The sequence below is a fragment of the Equus quagga genome, chromosome 6, assembly GCF_021613505.1.
Source record: "Equus quagga isolate Etosha38 chromosome 6, UCLA_HA_Equagga_1.0, whole genome shotgun sequence".
NCBI classification, from domain to species: domain Eukaryota; kingdom Metazoa; phylum Chordata; class Mammalia; order Perissodactyla; family Equidae; genus Equus; species Equus quagga.
In genome coordinates this window covers 60,666,054-60,690,542 of record NC_060272.1, presented here as the reverse complement: position 1 = coordinate 60,690,542, position 24,489 = coordinate 60,666,054, and the positions used below count along the sequence as shown (strand labels likewise).

Sequence of the window (24,489 nt, the reverse complement as noted above, 5' to 3'; positions counted from 1 at the left end):
CATGTTAACATGGAAGTCCTGAAAACATTTATAATTTCAGCAAAATTGGCATTAGAATTAGCTTGATACAGTAAGAACTGAGCAAAACAATAGGTAGTGGACAAAAATCATGTCATATCATATATATGATTCCATGTCATAATTCGTATTCTATTTTAATGTCACGGAGTATTTAGGTGAAATTCCTACAGTGGACTATCTTTTCCTTAGTGAAGTAGAACTATATGGAGAAAGAGAACAATTACCCAAATACATTTAGCCTTTTTAAAAAAACTGTTTTAATGCTAAATATTCGAACATTGAGTAGTTAACATTCAAAGAATAAATTTATTTTTCAAGAAAGAAAAAATGTATAAGTGACTAAGGAGCCAGAAGTGTCTAGGACACTTAAGACAAAATCATATCTCAATTACTGTGCCTTTCTGTTTAGTGAAGTAATTAATTAACTCTGTTGCAGAACTTTTTGTAATAATAGCACCTAAACATAGGGTACCTTACCTATACAAGGCCCTGTGCAAGGTGCTCTGCACATCTCTAGTCCTCAAAACAACCCTAAGAGGGAGATGTTATCATCCCCATTTACGGATAAGAGCACAGAGCCTTAGAGAAATCACATGCTGTGCCCAGGATCACCCGGGGAGAAAGCAACAGATTGCTCCTCTGCCTAATGACCCAGTGATTGTTTTGGCTCCCACCCCACCTCCACACTCTATAAACATTTAAATATACTCTACCTTTATTTATTTATGTTTAGGACTGATTATTAAAGAAGAACCTAGTGCATCTTTATGGTTTTATTCTTGAGTTTGATAAAGGGACGAGACACAGTGTTCTTCCAGTGCTCTCTTTTTTGCACCTGACACCACCCACTGAGAACTACAGTGTTATCTTCACACACTTCACCTTTGAATGCTCTGTCAGCATCAGTTTTAAAGGCTGACTGGTGTCCCTTAACATGCTTTTCAGACTTATCCGTGCCCTGAGAGTGGACATGTTCCCCTCACACCTAGCCTCCCCTCATTGGGGAGTTGAGCCATCCCTATTGAAAACAGCATCTCTACGGAAAACAGGAAATGTTTTTTGTCTTCTGTTTTATCATCAAAATTCACACCAACACTTTTGATTTCTTCTTCATAACATATATGTATCCCATTGGAATTCTTGATCACAGACAACAAATGCTGAAGGAAGTTATTAGAAGGATACAAGGTAACTCACAGATCTGACAGGAATCCTAGGGAACCCTATTTGGGAAGTAGAATCTAGGGGGAAGAGGGATTTGGAACCATAGCCAAGGTTATGCCACAGCAACAGCTGGTTAGAATCCTGCTATCAACTGTGTATGTTTGTGTATACACATTTGTGTGTAAGATTCTTCATTGATTAATTGCATCATTGTTAATAAATAAAATATTGGGGAAAATGAAATTAACCCAAAAGCCCATCAATAGGATATTGGTAAAATAACTTTTATAATAATTTAATAAGAAATTACTGAACAATAATAATTATATAATGTATCTATATAATGGAATACTTTATTATTACTGTAAAAATATTGTAGTAGAACTAAACATACACTCATAGAATGATATTCAAGATACAAAGAGTGGGAAGAAGTTGCAAAATACTATGTTTAGTATTATTCTATTTTTGTCTTAAAATATGTTTACTTTTATTTACCTAGAAAAAATTGGGGAGGACTCTATACCAAATAGATAATAGTTGTCATCTCTGGGTAGTTGGTTAATGGGCTCCTTCGATGTATTACATCATATTTCTGTAATGTTTGAAATATTTTTGCTAATAAATGTAAAGTAAATGAATATACCTCTACTAACTGGAGCCTTCAGTTGTAAGGTTTTTTTCTCTAATGCTTGTATTTTTTGTATAAATAGGGCAATGACGGCCATATTTGGCTTTCTCTACTCTATGTAAATAGTGTTCTCAAAAACAAGAATCGATACTCCTTTTTCCCTCCCTCCTCATTCTCCACCCTGGTAGTCTTCATTTCATCAGTGAGTGTGGCTAGCTGAATATTTGAAGAGCAAGTAGAGAACAGATTCTAAATAATTTTACATTGCAATTTTGTGATTGCTGTGAAGTAGCATGCTTTTAAATATTGTTTTACCACAGTATGTGGGTCCTAATTCCGCTTTTATTTTACATGTTTTATTTTGTCTGTTATCATTATCATCACTCTCTTTAATCAAAATATCTAGTTTTAAATATCAGCTTATTTTCTAAAAGTACTCCTTTCCCCATTCTTGCTTAGTCTTTGAATTTCTATTGTAGGAAAGATTTTAAACTTTCAGTAAAAACTTTTAGGGGTTGGCCCTGTGGTCAAGTGGTTAAGTTCATGCGCTCTGCTTTGCTGGCTCTGGGTTCACGAGTTCAGATCCTGGGTGCAGACCTACACAATGCTCATCAAGCCATGCTGTGGCGGCATCCCACATAGAAGAACTAGAATGACCTGTGACTAGGATATACAACTGTGTACTGGGGCTTTGGGGAGAAAAAAGAAAAAAAAAGAGGAAGATTGGCAACAGATGTTAGCTCAGGGCCAATCTTCCTCACCAAAAAAAAAAGCATACTTAAAAAAAACCTTTTAGGTAAAACTTTTTAAATAATCTTTCATAAAACATTTTATATGTATTTAAATTTGGCATAAAGTTTGTGAAACTTATTTTAGTTTGATTGATTTTAATCTTTCAGATTACTGAATTGAGGTTATTGAGAACATAAAGCATTTTGATGTAACAATTTAATCACGTTAAGAGGTAAATTCATGATTTTTGTTTGCTTGTTTGTTTTTAGCATTTCTTATTGGAAGAAGAGATTGCTGTAGATGAAAAAATGCCTTTGTTTAGTAAATCACACAAAAATCCAGCGGAAATTGTGAAAAATCTGAAAGACAACATGGTCATTTTGGAAAAGCAAGACAAAAAGACAGACAAGGTATGAGCTAAACCAATAGCATTATTATTAAAATAAATGTATTCCAAGACCAAAAACCAGCATAAAAGCTTAATGAAGAATCCTAGATATGATCTGTTATGCACACATAGAGTTTCTGTAAATACATTTGTATTAATTGCAGATTTTATGCAACTGATAATTGTTGATCCTGTTGTCTTGAACTCTTGGTTCACAATCTGGAGCCTCTGACCAACTTTGGATCCCTTTAGACTATGGAGCTTAAAAATCAAAGGGATTATACTGGTATATAATGTTATACTGACATGAAGGGTAAAAAGTTTTTATTTAAAGATCAACTGAGGGGCTGGCCCCGTGGCTGAGTGGTTAAGTTCGCACGCTCCGCTACAGGCGGCCCAGTGTTTCGTTGGTTTGAATCCTGGGCACGGACATGCTACTGCTCATCAAACCACGCTGAGGCAGTGTCCCACATGCCACAACTAGGAGGACCCACAAGAAAGAATATACAACTATGTACTGGGAGGCTTTGGGAAGAAAAGGGAAAAAATAATAAAATCTTTAAAAAAAAAAGATCAACTGATAGTTCTTACTTACTACAGGGCAACTTCATTTTAACATTATTTTAAGATCACACCAAGCAAGCCTTCCTCATAGGAAGGGCTTTTTAGTGTTTTAGTTATTCCTTCGAAGGGATGTTGAATCCTACATATTCTATTTCTCTCTAAACTGGCTAGTTTATGGCAAGATTCAAGATACCCATAAAATTAACATCCTTGAGTTCATAGTATCTTTCTGTCCCAGTGTATGATACAATCTTGTATTCTTGTAAGGATGTAGAAATATTTTGTTAACTCTAGTGTACTTTACAAAATTGAACCAAATAGTGGCCCAGGTAGAAATAAAAGTAAATCTAAACGACAAAAGAGAAAAATGGGGGAAAAAAACATGAGATACTCATTTTCCTTAGTAATCAGGAAAAGGCCAATTAAAATCACAGTAAATTCATATTACACATGTACTATCTTGGCAAAAAGGAAAAATCTCTGATAGTATTAAGTGTTGACGAGTATGGAAAGCAATAAGAACTTTCATCCACTGGGTGATAAAATATAAATTGGTGTTTGGAAACCAGTTTGGTGTATTACCTGAACTCAGAAGATATGCATATTCTAAAACCCTGCAGTTCCACCCCTGGGGATAAACTCTGGAGATGTTGTTGCATGTGTGCACCAGGATGCATGTACAAGAATGTTCACAGCATTGTTGTTCATAACAGTCCCTCAATGGAAACAACCCAAATGTCCATCAACAGTAGAACTGATAAAGAAGTTGTGGTCCAGCGATCAATGGAATTCAACAGAGCAATGAAAATTAGAGAACTGCTGCCTACATGCAGCAGCATGGACGAGTATAGTATTGAGTGAACGAGGCAAATCATAAAAGGGTATGGCTACCATTCCAAATCAGCAGAACTAAGCTGTATTGTTTGGAGATGCAAGTATAGGTGAGAAAACTATAAATAAAAGTAAATAAATGATTGTCATCAAAGACTTAAAAGTATTTACTTCTGGCCTAAAAAAGGGACATTCAGGTTTCTTCTGGGGTGCCAAAAATGTTGTTTCTTTTTTTTTAATTTTTTTTTGAGGAAGATTAGCCCTGAGCTAACATCTGCTGCCAATCCTCCTCTTTTTGCTGAGGAAGACTGGCCCTGAGCTAACATCCGTGCCCATCTTCCTCTACTTTATATGTGGGATGCCTACCACAGCATGGCTTGCCAAGCCGTGCCATGTCTGCACCCAGGATCTGAACCGGGGAACCCCAGGCTGCCAAAGCGGAGCATGCCCAGTTAACTGCTGCGCCACTGGGCTGGCCCCTGAAAATGTTGTTTCTTGACCTGTGTTATGGTCACACAGGTGTTTTCTTTATAATTATCTATATATGTTTAAAGTACTCTTCTGTGGCTATCTGTTACAATTTAAGAAACTTCCAATCTTTAATAAATTAAGGTTTGCTTCAGTCGGATCATAAAATGTATCTGGAAATTATTTTTTTAAGTACTGTCACACTACTACGAATTATTTTTATTTTGCCTTATGCTCCTTATTCCCTTCTTCAGTTATAGTGATTAGAGTACTTTACTTGAATGTAATAAAACCGTTACTTCTTTAAAGATATTCAGCAAATCAAATTGTTAACTAATTGGCCTGTTCTCCTTTCCTTACCTGTATTAATTTTTTAAAAAATTTTTATTGAGTGTAATTCACATATCATATAATCCATCATTTTAGAGTATAGAATTCGGTAGTTATTAATATACTCACAGGGTTGTGCAACAATGACCATTTCTTAAAGTTTCATAGACAGCAAAAAAAATAATGGTTATGTGTGAGGGGTAAGTGGATTGACAAAGTGTATGGGTTTTGACAACTTATGATTTTATACCTAGTCCAGTGAAAAATCAGAAGAATAGGGTTTTGTTGAAAAACCTTAACAAATGCTTTAAATAAAGACCAGTAGCTACTAAGTCTCCAAAATGGAGTCAGTTTAATTTTGAAGAGTAAAATTTATAATTACTTACTAGCAAAGTTGACTGTGTCTGAATATGGTTTAAAGGAAGATTGTTTCAGTTATGTTGACTAAGTAGAAATATGAGAGATCTTTTTCATATAAATAAATTTTAGTAACATTTTCCAAAATAAGAAAAAAGTTTTGTTTGTTTGTAACTATACAGTGTTCTTTGATTATAATAAACAGGGCCCAAGAAATGGTTTTTGTTTGTTTATAGCCTGAAAATTTTTATTACTCTTAACTATTAGCATTCTTTTTGGTCACTAGGCCTCAGAAGAAGTCTCAAAATCGCTGCAAGCAATGAAAGAAATTCTGTGTGGTACAAATGACAAGGAACCCCCAACTGAAGTTGTGGCTCAGCTGGCACAAGAGCTCTACAATAGTGGGCTGCTGGTGACACTGATAGCTGACCTACAGCTGATAGACTTCGAGGTAAACCGTCAAAGGAAGACATTTCTGCTTTGCAATTTTAATATATGTTACTATAAATATTTGACTTTAATTTTTTATTACTATTTATTATTTAAAAACCCAGTTTTTTCTAAAACGTCTAAAATCACTTTAATCTTTTTTTAGAAAAGCAGAAAGGTGTACTGTAAGTTTTGTGCAGCTAGGTAGCAAAGTTAGTGACTAATAATAATAATAGATAATATTTGTTGAATGCTAACTACATGTTGTTCAGTGGCAAGTACTCAACTCATTTAATTCTTAAAACAACCTGCGTGGTTGGTACTATATTATTAACCCCGTTTCATGGATGAAGTTCAAAGATATTAAGTAATTTGCCCAAAGTCACTCAGTTACTAAGAGCCTAAGCTGGGATTCACACTCAGTGTCTCCCAAGGCTGTTGTTTTAATTAAAATATTACACCAATGATTTAAAAAGTTTGTTAAATACTAGTAATATAGGATATTTATCTCATTGTGAAAGCAATTATACTTAATTTACCTAAATCATAAATTAAGTAAATAAAACAAAATCCTAGAAGCATAAGTGGTGAATATGTGTAGGCGTTTTATTATCTATGGTATATCTAACTTAGAGCAGTGATTTTTGAGTAAAAAGTGTATATATAAGGCAAGTTTGGGCAGTGGCTATTTCAGTGATGAAAGTCTTGGCTTTGATTTCTTTACTGTTTTGTTCCCACTATCAGGCTTTTGATACCATCAGGTCAGCGCTTGAGTCTCCATTAATTCTCTGAGATAGAGGGTGATGCAGATTTCTAAAGTGAATTGCTTTAGTTCTGTAACTAAGGAAATGAAAGGAAAATACAATGATTACAGTGATTAGACCAAGCTAAGGTCAGGGCTCTGGGGATCTGTCTAAATACTAGCCCACAGCTCTCTAGACATCTTAGATGGGGGAACATTTTTGGCTGACTTGAGCCGAGGAGGAAGAATGCAGAGCAAGACTCCTCTGGAGATGTGAAGCCAGGTTTGTTGGCTGGAAGCAGCAGTGAGTGAGGACTCCAAAGGGCCCAGACTTCAACTCATCCTTCCTTGGATACACCTGTCTTTTGCTTTCTTTCCTTCCCTTATTTATTTCTCTATCTGACATTTTCTGCCCAGTAATCTTTTTTCTTGCTTTTTCCTCCTGCCTGGCCTGCCTACTCTCCCTCCCCATTTTACTCCCCATTTTCCTTTTAAACTGGCCATATGTGGAATTAAAGCGTAGCTTTGTCGTTATGTTTATATACTTTTGTGTTTCTTTTACTTAGTTTAAAATGAGATACTATGAACGTTTGTAGAAGCTGTGCATAGTAGAAAAACACTTGACTTGGAATTAGAATTGTTTAGAGTCCATGCTCTACCATTCGGTGATCAGTAACATAACCTCTTTGAGACTAAATTTTCTCATCTAAAAAATAGAAGTAATATAAACTTTACAGCATTGTTTTAAATATTAAAGTAAATAAAATATATATACTTATGAAAGAATACTACATACATGTGCAAACTATATAGAAATGCAAGGTAGTATAGTTTCATTTCCTCTCCTTCTCAAACTAAAGTTAAATTTAAGCTGGTTTATTTTCGTATAACTCTTGACATTTGTTTGGTTTTTATTATTTTAGTTTGAGATTTAGTTAGCCAGTGACCATAAATGGGAAAACAACCCCTGCTCTTGGATTACAGCATTATATTTTTATACATCTTCTATTTTTTTGCACATTTCCCTGAACGCAGCAATGTATTAAGCTATTATCACCATTAATGAATATGTTAGTTTGAATTAGTTTATGAGATTAGCCCAATTTGCAGTTGGATGCTGGAAGGAATATGACCAAGGATAGTTATGTTTTGAAGAATGAGTTGGGGATAAGATGTTGTCAAGTGATCTGGAGAAGCCTTCAGGAGCCACAGAATAACATAGGTTCAAATTGCTCTCCAAGAATTAGGGAGATAAGAGTACACCAAAGAAAAACTCTGAGTACTTCACGACTTTGTTCAGCATTGTCTTAGATAACAAAAGTGGAACACTAAGAAACACTTAGGCAAGTTTCCCTTATTTTACATGGTATACTGAAAATAAATAAATTTAGAGAAGAAGTTTACTTAAAAGTTATTTTGAGATTGACATTCAATTGCCTAAAAATTGGCTTATATGTTACTAAATAGAGTAAACTTTTACTCTCTGGAATCCCTGGAGAAAAGAAATGTCTTTCTGAATATTTGAATTTTCCAGCTAAAGATTAACTCTTCAAATGCAAAGAGTTAAATAGATTACTTTTGTGGATTACATTCCTTGCCTCTTCTCCAAAATAATATACTAGCTATAATAATTTTTTACTGATGACTCAAAACTCTCATTTTGAAGATCTGTTACTGTGATAATAGCAGATAGTTCTTTTTTTTTTTCAGGCTTATTGAGGTATAATTGACCAGACAGTTCTTGACTTTGTTCATTCAATTGATGTAACACAGTACCCAAAACATAGTTATCAATGAATGTGATATTCAGTAGATGAAGCTATCCTTCTCCTCAAGCACAAAGAAAATAAATACTATAAATACTTCTTGGTTGAATGAATGAATGAAAAATGGTTAAAATTTATGACAGTTCAGTTTTAAGCATTCTACCAACTACATACCTCCAGTATTTTCAGGAAGGAGGCAGCATTACCAGCATCATTAGCCTACTTGCAGAAATGTGTTATATATCTTTTTAGACTGAAGGCATAAATGATCAACCCCCAGGCAGCAACTTTCATTCTCAAGACTAAAGTATCCATATAAGCTAGTGACAGCTTAGTAAAATTCTTCCTGACTTCAGCACTCAGTCTAATCACGTAGAACCCCAGCCTCCTCATCTCCTGGTTCACAGGTAGCACTGGTACAGGCCCCCTCTGGACTGAGAGTATCTTGAGTACTAGGATTGTGTTTCCCACATCCAGTGCCATGTCCATTGGTTGGCTGAATGAATAAATGAATGTAGGAATGAGAATGAGAGATAGAAGCAGAGGTAAGGGAATTGGACCAAAGGAGGATGTCCTGAGGCACAGCAGTAAGCCACTTTTCTGAAAGAATTAGTAAATTGTGTAGAAAATAATTCAAGCATAATGATAGTAGCATTTCAGTAAGTGAATAGCCTCTCCTGGGGCTTCTTTGAAGAATTCAGTAGTCATTTGACTATAAAATTTTTGGTATGTTTTTATAATAAGAAAGAAAGACTATTACTTTCAGGATGGGCGGCAGCTTTTGCCAGATAACCTAAAAGGATGGAACATTCCTTACGGAGAAAAAAAGTGAACTTTTGTTTAGAAGACACCTAGATGGGCTTTTGTTAGTTGTGAAAGGTGAGGTCCCTAGGCAGTGTTTGGAAGGAAAAGACTGAAAGAAAAGAGCTTAGATTCCCTTTGTAGAATAAAGTAACAGAAATTTGAGGAATGTCCTCTCTTTGGCTAAGTTTGTGAGGAGTAGGAAATAGAAGAGAGTTAGGGGTAGGGTTTGGAGTAAGGGAGAGGGAAGGCTCCAGAACCATGACAGAGGAAAGGCCTCGAGGAAAAAGATAATCAGGAATCCTGAGGAACCTTTAATAAGAGTGATAAGTAGAATTCAATTTAAGTTCTTTCTGCACTGTGCTATAGTTACCCTTTGTTACTCTTAAACCTTTGGTAAAAGAACTATGTACTAATAGCATATGTTGAGTGTAGGAGAAGTAGCTGTTTTCTTCACTTGGGATAAACAGAGTGTTGAGAAAATAACTAGTTGCAGTAGGCAAGACAGTGGACAGGCATTGAGAGGAGCTGAAAGCAGGAGTTTGAAATCCGGAGCTGACAGCAGTGATGGTGCCCCAAGGCGTTGGCTTAGAATGGGTAGCAGGGACTGACTCAGGAATCTGTGACAAACCCATTTCTCCTTCAGAAATCAAAAGGGAAGTGGTCCGTTGGGGTAAGGAAAGTATTGGAGGATCCTGCTAGTATGTGAATAAGGGCTAGTTAGGGGACAGACATTTGGGTCAAGATTGTTTAAAAAGAAAATCTCATTACTTTATAGCCATAAATTTTTATCTAATCCTTTAAGCCTTAAAATTGCTGACAGAAAAGAACCACTTCAGCATATTATTATAAGGTTAAAAAAAGAGAGAGTTACGGCTGAGATTGCAAGGCTTCTGATTTTGCGGGCTCAGGATCAAACTCAGAGCTGTGTTTTTTGAGGTTTGGCTGATATTCAAGACACAGCTTTAGATTCTTTGATGTTTTGAAACACGATGCGATAAGAGATCAAAGGATGAAAATTTAGTGCATGTAAGAGTTGATGCGTTCATTTTAAAGGCAGGTGTGCCTCGCAAAACTAGGGTGGTTGCCAAGTCAACTGCTCAGGCTGAATTAGAAAGTAGCTCAAAGGAGCAGAAAACTTTCTGTTGTTTTAATTTAATTTCTAATGATTATTTCTTGCTATGTTTAAAAATATCAGCAAAATAAGCACTCTAAGGTCAGCTTCTCAATAAGCCGTTTTGTGGTCCTAAGTTTTCAAAGATTTCTGTCCTCTAAGCATCCTTTTCTGTTCCTGGCCCTGGTTAAAGTGGTCCTTAACCTTTGGTTTTATTACTATAAAAACGAGGAATCATAAAGCCTTAAGATAGAAGCTTTAACTGTACATCATGCATATAACAATTTAAAATACTTACTTTGTGTGTAAGGCATTGATTCTATTTAGTCTTGATTCTGATTGGTTGTTTATGTATTTTGCACCTGTCATTAGGCAATTAAGTTAAAGAATGTACAATTTCAAGTGGGGAAATACTGTAGCATATTAAATAGAATTTTATGGTATTGTTACCCTATTGTCTCCTTAAAACTAACGAATATAAACTTTAGAAGCATTTATACCTATAAAGGTATATAATTTATACGTGATTAAAAATGGTATTTGGTCCTTAATCAGAAGCATAACCTGTTAATTGTTTGTATTCCCCCTATAAAAATTAAGACAATGACCATTTTAGTTTGACCTTACCATGCTTTTTAAGGAATGTAACCTGCCATAAGGATAAAGACTGCTTATGCCATGTATAATGTACAAAACATTTTGTCTGCCTACCTCCTCTGCTTTCTGGGGAATGCTCCCTCCTTCCCCACTTACTTGATTACAGTGGGAGCAACCATTTTGTGCAACATGATGCACTGCCCAACACACAGCTGACTGGCCCAGCAGTGGACATCTGACCGAAGCAGGACCAGACTGTTTCTGCAGGATTCTAGAGCTTAAAAGTTTTTGAGAGCAATTAATTCTGAGCTAGCCTGTGCTTGGGTTCTCTGAAGCTTTCTCAGTATCTGTAAATTAGTTTAGTTTGAATTTCAGTCCTCTGGGAAAGAGTCCTTGCTACTCCATACAGTGAATTCCCCCACCCCACCCCCCAACCCCGCCAGACTGCTCTGCCTATCCAGCTCTGCTACTGAAGTTCAGTACAAACATTTGCCCTACCCAGCCTCAACTCTCCCTGCTCCCACCCCCAAGCCAAAACACAGGAGCACAGTAGAGAACTCTATAACTTCAGTGGCTACAATTAACTTTCATTTTTTTAAATTAAGGTATAATTTACAAATAGTAACATTCTCCCTTTTTAGTGCACGGTTCTGTGATATAGAACAATTCCATCACCTCCCAAAATTCTCCCATGCCCCTTTGTAATCAGCTCCTTTTCCTGCCCCTAGCTTCTGGCAACCACTGATCTATCCTCTATTCCTGTATTTTTGCCTTTGCAAATGTGTAAATGGAATCACCCAGAATCTAGCCTTTTGAGTCTGGCTTCTTTCACTTAGTATAATGTGTTTGAGATTCATCCATGTTGTTGCCATGTATCAGGAGTTTGCTCCTTTTTATTGCTGAGTAGTATTCCATTGCATAGATGTACCACAGATCATTTATCCATTCCCCAGTTGAGGGATATTTGGGGAATTTCCAGTTTTTAGCAATTACAAATAAAACCTCTGTAACCATTTAAAGTTTGTGTGTGTGTGAATGTCAGTTTTTCATTTCACTTAGAAAACTCCTATAAATCCTAAGAGTAGGATTGTTGGATAGTGTTGGGTTTTTCGTTTGTTTTGGCTTTGGTTTTTTAATTTTAGCCATTCTAATAAGTGTTAGTGGTATCTTATTGTGGTTTTGGGGTTTTTTTTTTTTTTTTGAGGAAGTTTAGCCCTGAGCTAACTACTGCCAGTCCTCCTCTTTTTGCTGAGGAAGCCTGGCCCTGAGCTAACATCCATGCCCATCTTCCTCTACTTTATATGTGGGACACCTACCACAGCATGGCATGCCAAGTTGTGCCATGTCCGCACCCGGGATCCGAACTGGCAAACCGCGGGCTGCCAAGAAGCGGAACATGCCAACTTAACTGCTGCGCCACCAGGCCAGCCCCTGGTTGTTGAATTTTGAGAATTCTTTATGTATTCTGTATACAAGTCAGTGGCAGCAATTTTAAAGTGGGTGTTTTCTTTTCCAATTCTTGCCCTCTTATACTCTCTCATTTGCTGTTTCTCACTTCTGCTGTCAGTGAGGGATGCTCTTTATCAGCAGTTACTTCTAATTGCTGTGACTACTGTTCGTCACTTCTTTCTTCCCTCTTTCTCTTTTCTTGTTTGATTCCAATTTGTACTTCCATATATATCCTTCGTCCAGCAAGTAATGGTTGAGCATCTCATAGGAGGGCTGACCTTTTTGAATTTGCCAGCTAATAAAAGTTCTTCTTCAAGTTTGAGATCTGATCGGTTACATTATATGTAATCTTAGAATTACTGGCTAATTTCAAACATTTTTGATCATTTTTAGATGTTGCTTCATTATCATCAAAGATGCTTTTAGGGTTTTTTTCTTCTTTCTTTCTTCTGGCCACTTCTAGATCCAGAGCTTGAGATCTGGAAGCCTGAGGGTTGCAGAAGACTGGTTTTGAGTAGTTAAGGTTTTACTCCAGTTAGATATAGTGTGATGAATGGCTGTTTACAAAGGTTACATGTAATGTAGAGACCATCGTTCATCATCTTGTACTTGTCTAAACTTTCTCGAATCCTTTTCATTTGGATCCTTTCCTCAGTTTAGGTTTTGGGAAGCTGCCCCTGGTAGCAGACCTTGTTTTTGTTATCCACAGGGGTCTTCCTTTGCCTTTGCACACATTTGCTAATGAACCAGAAGAATGTTTTCCTCTGGGTAAAAGTTGGATAGAGTTCTGTGGAGCTTCATTTCTACTGTTCACTGGAATGCTGTATGGAAATGTTCTGTGGCATTTTACTGAGAAGTATGAAAAACATGCTCTTGTGACATTTCAAAGAGGATTGATATTTATTCTACAGTATTACACTTTAGAGTGTGGAAAGGTTTGAACAAAACAGACCACTTCTTTCATGTCAAAATTCATCTGTATTTACAGCTCTACCTCTGTTGTACAGCAAATTTATTCTTTAACATCCGTACAAATGAAATTCATGTAGTATTAACATATTTTAGTATTTTAAAATTATGAGAGCAACTAATTCTTAAGTATCCTTTTAAGTTGAAGATTTAGCTCCTAATTTTCTGTTAAAATTTGGATTTTGCTGAGTGTCTTTTCTTAAAGGAAGATATAATTTACTTCCCTGTTTACCTGTTCTTTATCTCTCTGTCTCCCTTCTCCCTAAATTTACTTCTTTCTTCCTCTCTGGCTCCATTTCCTTCCTTCTCTACTATTTCCTACTCTCTCTTCCTCCCTTATTTCCACCTCTCTTTTTATTTCTTTCTTTGAAATGAAGTGAAAGCAATGGATAGCTATAGAAGTTCTTATATTTAATTATTGCCAACATTTTGATGTTCCAGTTTCTTATTTCTGCCAGTTAGATATACCATAATTTATTTAATCATGCCTAACTCTAGATATATTGATTGTTTCTAACTCTTTATTATCACAGCTTTGATAAAGATCTCTGTGCCTGAAACTATTTTTTCTGTGTTAAGATTATTATTTAGGATTATTTCCTCAGGCTAAATTTCCCAAAATGGGATTCTAGGTATTATTAGGTTGCTTTATATTCTTAGCAACAATATATGAGAACTATCATTGAATTTTATCATTTAAAAAATTCCTGGGACTCTGCACCAGGATAGCAACATAGAAGAATCATGAATTTCCCTCCTCCTGTGGTCATACTGGATATACAGCTACACAGGGAGCAATTCCCTTTGAGATAAATCCAGAAAGTAGCTGAGTGACTCCCACTCATTGCGTGACTGAGAAAATACCCAACATCAAACGGGTAGGAAGGGCTGAGAAGCACTCTTGCCATAAACTCTACTGCCAGCACAGTGCTATACAATTGGGAGGCAACCCCCAACTCCCAGCTTCTTATTGAGGGGCAAAGAGCTTGGACCACATATCTAGTGCCCCAGCTTTTAAGCTGCCAACTGAAGAGTGAGCCCTTAAATCCCCTATCTGTGAAAGCTAACAGGACTTGCATTCATGAGTCCCACAGGACGGTAGCAAACAAAGAAGCTGTTGTTAATAGGCACGTAAGCACTCGTTGCAGCTCTCTCCAGAGCCAGCAGAGAGGCAGCAGGCAAAAATGTCCATCTTCTAGTCTTTCCCTGGAAAGGGTTTGAGTGCATACTTTACAAGCTGCTGCCTGAGGGTCCATTTTTTAATTAGCATGCATCTAGTTGCTGACTGTGATCCTCCCAAGAGCCCAAAAGAGCTGATGAGCACTTCCCCTACCTTCTTCCTCTGTCTTGCTCAACAGTAAAACCAAGTCACCAGTATCTCCCTCCAAGGAGCTTGTCCACACATCTAGCACCCCAATTTTTATGGCTGCCACTTGAGGGATGGGCCGCCAAATCACCTAGCTCTGATAGCCAATGAGACTTCCATTCATGAGTCCCATAATACTGTAGGAAAGACAGAAGCAGTTTTTTAATGAGTGCAGGAGTGTCCCCCACAGCTATATACCCAGGCTTAGTGAAGAGGGAGCAGGCAGAAAAGCCTATCTCCCAGTTTTTCCTTGGAAGGAATTTGGCTGCATACTTTCCCAACTGCTGCCTGAGGGTCCAGCTTCTAATCAGACTGCATGTAGGTGCTGAATGTAGTCTTCCTCTTTGGGACACTGATGGGTCTTGGCACACCCTAAACTTCTGTGAGCCACTAAGAACAGCTTGGCAGCTTGGGCAATCATGAAATTTGATTCGGGCCAGGCTGATTGACAAAATTCATCTCCTACAAGAGACCAGTCTGTCAAGATTGGGAGAGGTGGCTGTTTTATCTAATGTACACAGAGTCAAGGAAAATGAATAAACAAGGAAATATCTTCCAAACAAAAGAACAAAATAAATCTCTAGAAACCAATTTAATGAAATGGAGATAAGTGGTTTACCTGATAGAGTTCAAAATAATGGTCATAAGGATGCTTACTAATGCAATACATAATAACTACATGAGAATTTCAGCAAAGAGATAGAAAATATTTAAAAGGACTGTCATAGAACTGAAGAATAGAATAACTGAACTGAAAAATTCAGTAGAGGAGTTTAACAGCAGACTAGATCAAATGGAAGAAAGGATCAGCAAACTCAAAAACAGGACAGTGAAATTCATGAATCAGATAAGCAAGAAGAAAAAGGAATGGGAAAGTGGAGATAGCTTAAGAGACTTAAGGAATACCATCAAGCAGACCAGGATATGCATGATAGGGGTCCCAGAAGGAGAAGAGAGAAAGAAAGGGGCAGAAAGCTTATTCAAAGAGATAATGACTGCAAGCTTCCCTAATCTGTGGAAAGAAAGAGACATCCAGATCCAGAAAACCCATGGAGTGCCAAATAAGATGAATCTAAACAGACCCACACCAAGACATGTTATAATTAAATTGTTACATGTTAGAGAGAGAATCTTAAAAACAGCAAGAAAAAACCAATTTGTTCCATACAAAGGAATCTCCATAAGACTGGAAGTAGATTTTTCAGCAGAAATCTTAGAGACCAGAAGGGAGTGGGATAATATATGCAAAGTGTTGAAAGAAAAACACTTCTGATCAAGAATACTATACCCAGCAAGGCTGTCCTTCAGAACTGAAGGAGAGATAGTTTCCTAGGCAAAGAAAAGCTGAAGGAGTTAATCATCACTAGATTGGCCTTACAAGAAATGTTAATGGGAGCTCTTCAAGCTGAAACAAAAGGATGCTAATTAGTAACATGAAAACCTATGAAAACTCTCTTGTAAAGGTAAATATGTAGTTAAATTTAGAATACTCTAATATTGTAATGGTGGTGGGTAAATCACTTAAAACTCTAGTAGAGAGGTTAAAGGACAGGGGGCTGGCCTGGTGGTATAGTGGCTAAGTTGGTATACTACACTTTGGTGGCCCTGGGTTGGCCAGTTCAGATCCTGGGCATGGACCTACACAGCATTCATCAAGCTGTGCTGTGGCAGCATTTCATGTAGAAGAACTAGAAGGACTTACAATTGGGATATACGACTATGTACTGGGGCTTTAGGGAGAAAAGAAAAAAAGAGGTAGATTGGTAACAGATATTAGTTCAGGGCCAATCTTCCTCACCAAAAAGCATACCTTAAAAAAATACTTAAATAAAAATAAAGTCCACCAGCTCTTTAAAAAAAAAAAAAGATTAAAGGACAAAAGCAGGGCCAACCTGGTGGTGCAGCGGTTAAGTTTGCACATTCCACTTCAGCAGCCTGGGGTTGGCCGGTTCAGATCTCAGGTGTAGATCAATGCACCACTTGTGAAGCCATGCTGTGGCAGGCATCCCACATATAAAGTAGAAGAAGATGGGCATGGATGTTAGTTCAGGGCCAGTCTTGCTCAGCAAAAAGAGGGGGATTGGCAGCAGATGTTAGCTCAGGGCTAATCTTCCTCAAAAACAAAAACAAAAAAAGGACAAAAGTATTAAAAGTAACCATAACTACAATAATTTATTAATGGATATACAATATAAAAATGTAAATTGTGACATCAAAACAAAATATTGGAGGAGAGAATGTAGAAAAGTAAACTTTTTATATGAGTTCAAAGGTAAGTTGTTATTGGCTTAAATTAGACTATTATAAATATGAGATGTTTTATTGTAAGCCTCATGGTAGCCACAAAGCAAAAACCTATAGTAGATACACAAAAGAGAAAGGAATCCAAGCATAGCACTACAAAAATCATCATATCATAAAGGAAGAGAGGAAGAAAGGAACTGCCAAACAGCCAGCAAACAATTACCAAAATGGCAGTAGTCTTAATAAATTTAATAAATTTTCTGACCACAGTGGTGTGAAACTAGAAGTCAATTATAAGAGGAAAACTAGAAAATTCACAAACGTGGAGATTTAAAAAATTCTCCAAAACAACCAATGGAGCAAGAAAAAAATCAAATCAAAAACTATCTTGAGAGAAAGGAAATTGGAAACAGAACATCCTGAAACTTATGGGATGTGGCAAAGGCAGTTTTAAGAGGAAAGTTTTTAGTGGTAAATGCCTACATTAAGAAAAAAGATCTCCATCCAGACAGAAAATCAACAAGGAAATAGTGGAGCTAAATGAAAAACTAAAACAATTGGACTTAATAGACATATATAGATCACTCCACCCTGAAAGAGCTGAATACACATTCTTCTCAAGTGCACATGGAACATTCTCTAGGATAGACCATATGTTGGGAAACAAGGCAAGCTTCTACAAATTTAAAAAAATTGAAATAATAACAAGCATCTTCTCAGATCATAGTGCTATAAGGCTAGAAATTAATTACAAAATAAAAGCTGAGAAAGGCACAAAGATATGGAGACTAAACAATACACTACTGGACAAGCAATGGATCATTGAAGAAATTAAAGAAGAAATCAAAAAATACCTGGAAACAAATGAAAATGATAGCATGCCATACCAACTCATATGGGATACAGCAAAAGCTGTATTAAGAGGAAAATTCATCGCAATACAGGCACATCTTAACAAACAAGAAAAATCCCAAATAAGTAACCTTAAAGCACACCTACCTGAACTAGAGAAAAAAGAACAAATGAAGCCCAAAGTCAGCAGAAGGAGAGAAATAATAAAAATCAGAGCAGAAATAAATACTATTGAAACGAAAAAGGCAGGAGAAAGGATCAATGAGACAAAGAGCTGGTTTTTTGAGAAGATAAATAAAATTAACAAACCACTAGCCAGACTTACAAAGAAAAGAAGGGGGAAAGCTCAAATAAACAAAATCAGAAATGAGCGAGGAGAAATAACAACAGACTCTGCAGAAAGACAACAGATTATAAGAGAATACTACAAAAAACTATATGCCAACAGAATGGATAACCTAGAGGAAATGGATAAATTCTTGGACTCCTACAATCTCCCAAAGCTCACTCAAGAAGAGGCAGACAATTTGAACAGACCAATCACAAGGAAAGAGATTGAAACAGCAATCAAAAACATCCCAAAGAATAAAACCCCAGGACCAAATGGCTTTCCTGGGGAATTCTACCAAACTTTCAGAAAGGATTTAATACCTATCCTTTTCAAGCTATTCCAAAAAATTAGGGAAGATGGAACACTTCCTAACACATTCTGTGAGGCCAACATCAGGCTGATACCAAAACCTGACAAGGACACCATGAAAAAAGAGAACTACAGGCCAATATCACTGATGAACATAGATGCAAAAATTCTAAACAAAATTTTGGCAACCAGAATTCAGCAGTTCATTAAAAGAATCATACATCATGATCAGGTGGGATTCATACCAGGGACACAGGGATGGTTCAACATCCGCAAATCAATCAACGTGATACACCACATCAACAAACTGAGGAATAAAAACCACACGATCATCTCCATAGATGCAGAGAAGGCATTTGACAAGATCCAACAGCCATTTATGATAAAAAACTCTGAACAAAATGGGCATAGAAGGAAACTATCTCGACATAATAAAGGCCATATACGACAAACCCATAGCCAACATCATACTCAATGGGCAAAAACTGAACGCCATCCCCCTGAAAACAGGAACGAGTCAAAGATGCCCTCTATCACCACTCTTATTTAACATAGTACTGGAGGTCCTGGCCAGAGCAATCAGGCAAGAAAAAGGAATAAAAGGAATCCAAATAGGGAGGGAAGAGGTGAAACTCTCGCTGTTTGCAGACAACATGGTCCTATATATAGAAAACCCCAAAGAATCTATTGGAAAACTGTTAGAAGTAATCAACAACTACAGCAAAGTTGCAGGGTATAAAATCAATTTGCATAAATCAGTATCATTTCTGTACTCCAGTAATGAACCAACAGAAAAAGAACTCAAGAATACAATACCATTCACAATCGCAACAAAAAGAATAAAATACCTTGGGGTAAATTTAACTAAGGAAGTGAAGGACCTATATAATGAAAATTACAAGGCCTTTCTGAGAGAATTGGATGACGACATAAGGAGATGGAAAGACATTCCATGTACATGGATTGGAAGAATAAACATAGTTAAAAATGTCTGTTCTACCTAAAGCAATCTACAGATTCAATGCCATCCCAATCAGAATCCCAATGACATTCTTTACAGAATTAGAACAAAGAATCCTAAAATTCATATGGGGCAACAAAAGACCCCGAATTGCTAAAGCAATCCTGAGAAAAAAGAACAAAACGGGAGGCATCACAATCCCTGACTTCAAAACATACTACAAAGCTACCATAATCAAAACAGCATGGTACTGGTACAAAAACAGGTGCACAGATCAATGGAACAGAATTGAAAGCCCAGAAATAAAACCACACATCTATGGACAGCTTATCTTTGACAAAGGAGCTGAGGGCATACAATGGAGAAAAGAAAGTCTTTTCAACAAATGGTGCTGGGAAAACTGGAAAGCCACATGTAAAAGAATGAAAATTGACCATTCTTTTTCACCGTTCACCAAAATAAACTCAAAATGGATCAAAGACCTAAAGGTGAGACCTGAAACCATAAGCTTCTGGAAGAAAACATAGGCAGTACACTCTTTGACATCAGTATTAAAAGGATCTTTTCGGACACCATGCCTTCTCAGAGAAGGGAAACAATAGAAAGAATAAACAAATGGGACTTCATCAGATTAAAGAGCTTCTTCAAGGCAAATGAAAACAGGATTGAAACAAAAAAACAACCCACTAACTGGGAAAAAATATTTGCAAGTCATATATCTGACAAAGGCTTAATATCCATAATAGATAAAGAACTCTCGCAACTCAACAACAAAACATCAAACAACCCAATCAAAAAATGGGCTGGAGACATGAACAGACATTTCTCCAAAGAAGATATACTGATGGCCAATAGGCACACGAAAAGATGCTCATCATCGCTGATCATCAGGGAAATGCAAATCAAAACTACACTAAGATATCACCTTACACCCGTTAGAATGACAAAAATATCTAAAACTAATAGCAACAAATGTTGGAGAGGTTGCGGAGAAAAAGGAACCCTCATACACTGCTGGTGGGAGTGCAAACTGGTGCAGCCACTATGGAAAACAGTATGGAGATTCCTCAAAAAATTAAGAATAGAACTACCATACGATCCAGCCATCCCACTACTGGGTATTTATCCAAAGAGCCTGAAGTCAGCAATCCCAAAAGTCCTATGCACCCCAGTGTTTATTGCAGCACTGTTTACAATAGCCAAGATGTGGAAGCAACCTAAGTGTCCACCAACAGACGAATGGATAAAGAAGATGTGGTACATATATACAATGGAATACTACTCAGCTGCAAAACAGAACAAAATCATTCCATTTGCAATAACATGGATGGACCTTGAGAGAATTATGTTAAGTGAAATAAGCCAGCGAGAAAGATAACCTGTGTATGACTCCACTCATATGAGGAATTTAAAATTATGGACTAAGAAGAGTTTAGTGGATACCAGGGGAAAGGTGGGGTGGGGGGTGGGCACTAAAGGTGAAGTGGTGCACCTACAACATGACTGACAAACGTTAATGTACAATTGAAATTTCGCAAGATTGTAACCTATCAATAACTCAATAAAAAAAAAAGATCTCAAATAAACAACCTAACTTTACACCTTAAGGAACTAGAAAAAGAAGAACAAACTAAGCCCAGAGTTAGTAGAAGGAAGGAGACAACAAAGATCAGAGCAGAAATAAATGAAATAGAGACTAGAAAGACAATAGCAAAGCCCAGTGAAACTAAGAGCTGGTTTTTTGAAAAGACAAACAAAATTGACAGGCCTTTAGCTAGACTAACTAAGAAAAAAAGAGAGGAGACTCACATAAATAAAATCAGAAGTAAAAGAGATGACAATTGATAACACAAAAATACTAAGAATCATGAGAAACTACTATGAACAATTATATGCCAACAAATTGGACAGCCTAGAAGAAATGGATAAATTCCTAGAAACATAAAACCTACCAAGACTGAATCATAAAGAAATAGAGGGGCCGGCCTGGTGGCACAGCAGTTAAGTTCGCACATTCCACTTCTTGGCGGCCCGGGGTTCACCGGTTTGGATCCCGGGTGTGGACATGGCACCACTTGGCAAAAGCCATGCTATGGTAGGCCTCCCACTTATAAAGTAGAGGAAGATGGGCATGGATGTTAGCTCAGGGCCAGTGTTCCTCAACAAAAAGAGGATTGGCAGTAGTCAGCTCAGGGCTAATCTTCCTCAAAAAAAAAAAAAAAAGAAAGAAATAGAAAATCTGAACAGATCAATTACTAATAAGGAGATTGAATTAGTAATCAAAAACTTCCCAACAAAGGAAAGTCCAAGAGTGGATGGCATCACTGGTGAATTCACCAAACATTTAAAGGAATTGATACCAGTCCTTCTCACACTCTTTCAAAAATAGAAAAGGAGGAACACTTCCAAACTTATTTTATGATGTTAGCATTATCTTGATACCAAAGCCAGACAAGGACACTACAATAAAAGAAAATCATAGGCCCATATTCCTGATGAACATATATGCAGAAATCCTCAACAAAATATTAACAAAGCAAAGTCAACAGTACATTAAAAAGATCACACACCATGATCAAGTGGGACTTATATCTGAGATGCAAGGATGGTTCAATCAGGCAATGTGATACACCACAAAATGTTAACAAAATTAAGGATAAAAATCATATGATCATTTCAGTAGATGCAGAAAAAGCTTATTAATAAAATTCAACATCCTTTTATGATAAAAACTCTGAACAAATTTGGTATGCAAAGACTGTACCTCAGCATGATAAATGCTATATATGATACTCCCACAGCTAACACATACTCAATGGTGAAAAGCTGGAAACTTTTCCTCTAAGACCAAGAACAAGACAAGAATGCCAAGTCTCACCACTTACCCAACATACTACTGGAAGTTCTAGCTACAGCAGTTAGACAAGAAAAAGAGATAAAAGGTATCCAATAGGAAAGGAAGAAATAAAACTGCCCTATTTGCAGGTGATGTAATGTTATATAGAGAAAATCCTAAAGACTCCACCAAAAAACTGTTAGAACTAATAAATGAATTCAGTAAAGTCACAGATAGAAAATCAATATACAAAACTTAGTTTTGTTTCTATACACTAACAATGAACAATCAGAGAAATTAAGAAAACAATTCTATTTACAGTAGCATCGAAAAGAACAAAATATTTAGGAATAAATTTAACCAAGGAGGTGAAAGATCTGTACACTGAAAACTATAAAACATTGCTGAAAGAAATTGAAAAAGACACAAATAAATGGAAAGATAACTCTGTGTTCACCGATTAGAATTATTATTAATGTTAAAATGTCAGTGCTACCCAAAGTGATCTACAGCTTCATTGCAATCGCTATCAAAATTTCAATGACATTTTTCACAGAAATAGAAAAAACAACCCTAAAATTTGTGTGGAACCACAAAAGACCCTGAATAACCAAATCAATCTTGAGAATGAACAGAGCTGGAGGCATAGCACTTCCTGATTTCCAACTATTTTACAAAGTTATTAGAAAAGTATGGTACTGGCATAAAAACAGATACATAGATCATTGGAACAAAATATAAACCTAGAAATAAACCCATGTATATATGGTCAATTAATTTTCAACAGAGGAGCTAAGAATATAAAATAAGGAAAGGATAGTCTCTTCAATAATTGGTGTTGGGAAGACTGGATATCCACATACAAAAGAATGAAATTGGACCCCTATCTTACACTATGCACAAAAATAAACTCAGAATAGATTAAGACTTAAACATATGACCTGAAACCATAAAATTCTAGAAGAAAACAGAGAGTAAGGTCCTAGACATTGGTCTTGGCAATGATTTTTTTGGATTTGACACCAAAAGCAAAGGCAACAAAAGCAAAAGTAAACAAGTGGGACTACATGAAACAAGGAAGCTGCACGGTAAAGGAAACCATCAACAAAATGAAAAGGCAACCTATGGAATAGAAGAGAATATTTTTGCAAACCACGTATCGTGATGAGGGGTTAATATCTAAAATGTGCAAAGAACTCATACAACTCAGTAGCAAATAACCAAATAACACAATTAGAAAATGGGTAAAGGACCTGAATAGACATTTTTCCAAAGAAGGCATTCAAATGGCAAACAGATACATGAAAAAGTACTCAACATCAGTAATCATCAGAGAAATGCAAATTAAAACCACAATGAGATATTACCTCACACCTGTTAGAATGGCTATCAAAAAGAAAAGACATAACAAATGCTGGGAAGGATGTGGGGGAACAGGAACCCTTGTATACTATTGGTGGGAATGTAAGCTGGTACAACCACTATAGAAAACAGTATGGAGATTCCTCAAGAAATTAAAAACAGAACTACCATAATTATTCAGCAGTATCATGTCTGGGTATATACCCAAAGGAAATGAAATCATTATCTTGAAGCGATACCAGTACTCCCATGTTCACGTTCATTGCAGCATTATTCACAATAGCCAAGGTATGGAAACAGCCTACGTGTCTGTCAACAGATGAATGGATAAAGTAAATGTGTATATGTATGTGTATATATATATATATACACACATACACACACACATACACACAAGCACACACCAATATTATTCAACCTTAGAAGAGAAAGAAATCCTGGGGCCGGCCCCGTGGCTGAGTGGTTGGGTTCGCGCACTCCACTATGGCGGCCCAGGTTTCGCTGATTCGGATCCTGGGCGTGGACATGGCACAGCTCATCAGGCCACATTGAGGCAGCATCCCACGTAGCACAACTAGAAGGACCCACAACTAAAATATAGAACTATGTACTGGGGGGATTTGGGAAGAAAAAACAGGAAAAAAAAGAAGATTGGTGACAGTTGTTAGCTCAGGTGCCAATCTTTAAAAAAAAAAAAGTCCCACATTAATAGATAAGAGAGATCAATGGCCTATGTTTGTGATAAAGGATTTATGGATGGCTATACCTCTAAACTCGTAAATTAGTCCAATAAATATCTAATGCCTGGTATATACTGGGCCCTAATATGAGCATTGAAATGTGGCCTGTGTCCTTGAGAGCTGAGAGTACAATGA

The 24,489-nt window shown here is 36.7% G+C and overlaps 1 protein-coding gene across 11 annotated transcripts in view; it reads left to right on the top strand.

Moving 5' to 3' along the window:
• The window catches only part of CAB39L (calcium binding protein 39 like), a 117,886-nt gene that overhangs the window by 70,882 nt on the left and 22,515 nt on the right, over positions 1 to 24,489 (top strand). For all 11 annotated transcript variants that reach the window (XM_046664924.1, XM_046664922.1, XM_046664925.1 and 8 more), the window contains 2 exons: positions 2,818 to 2,958; positions 5,773 to 5,937. In XM_046664924.1, coding sequence (XP_046520880.1) covers positions 2,857 to 2,958; positions 5,773 to 5,937 — 267 coding nt within the window. In that variant the 5' untranslated portion in view covers positions 2,818 to 2,856. The remainder of the gene's footprint in view (positions 1 to 2,817; positions 2,959 to 5,772; positions 5,938 to 24,489) is intronic.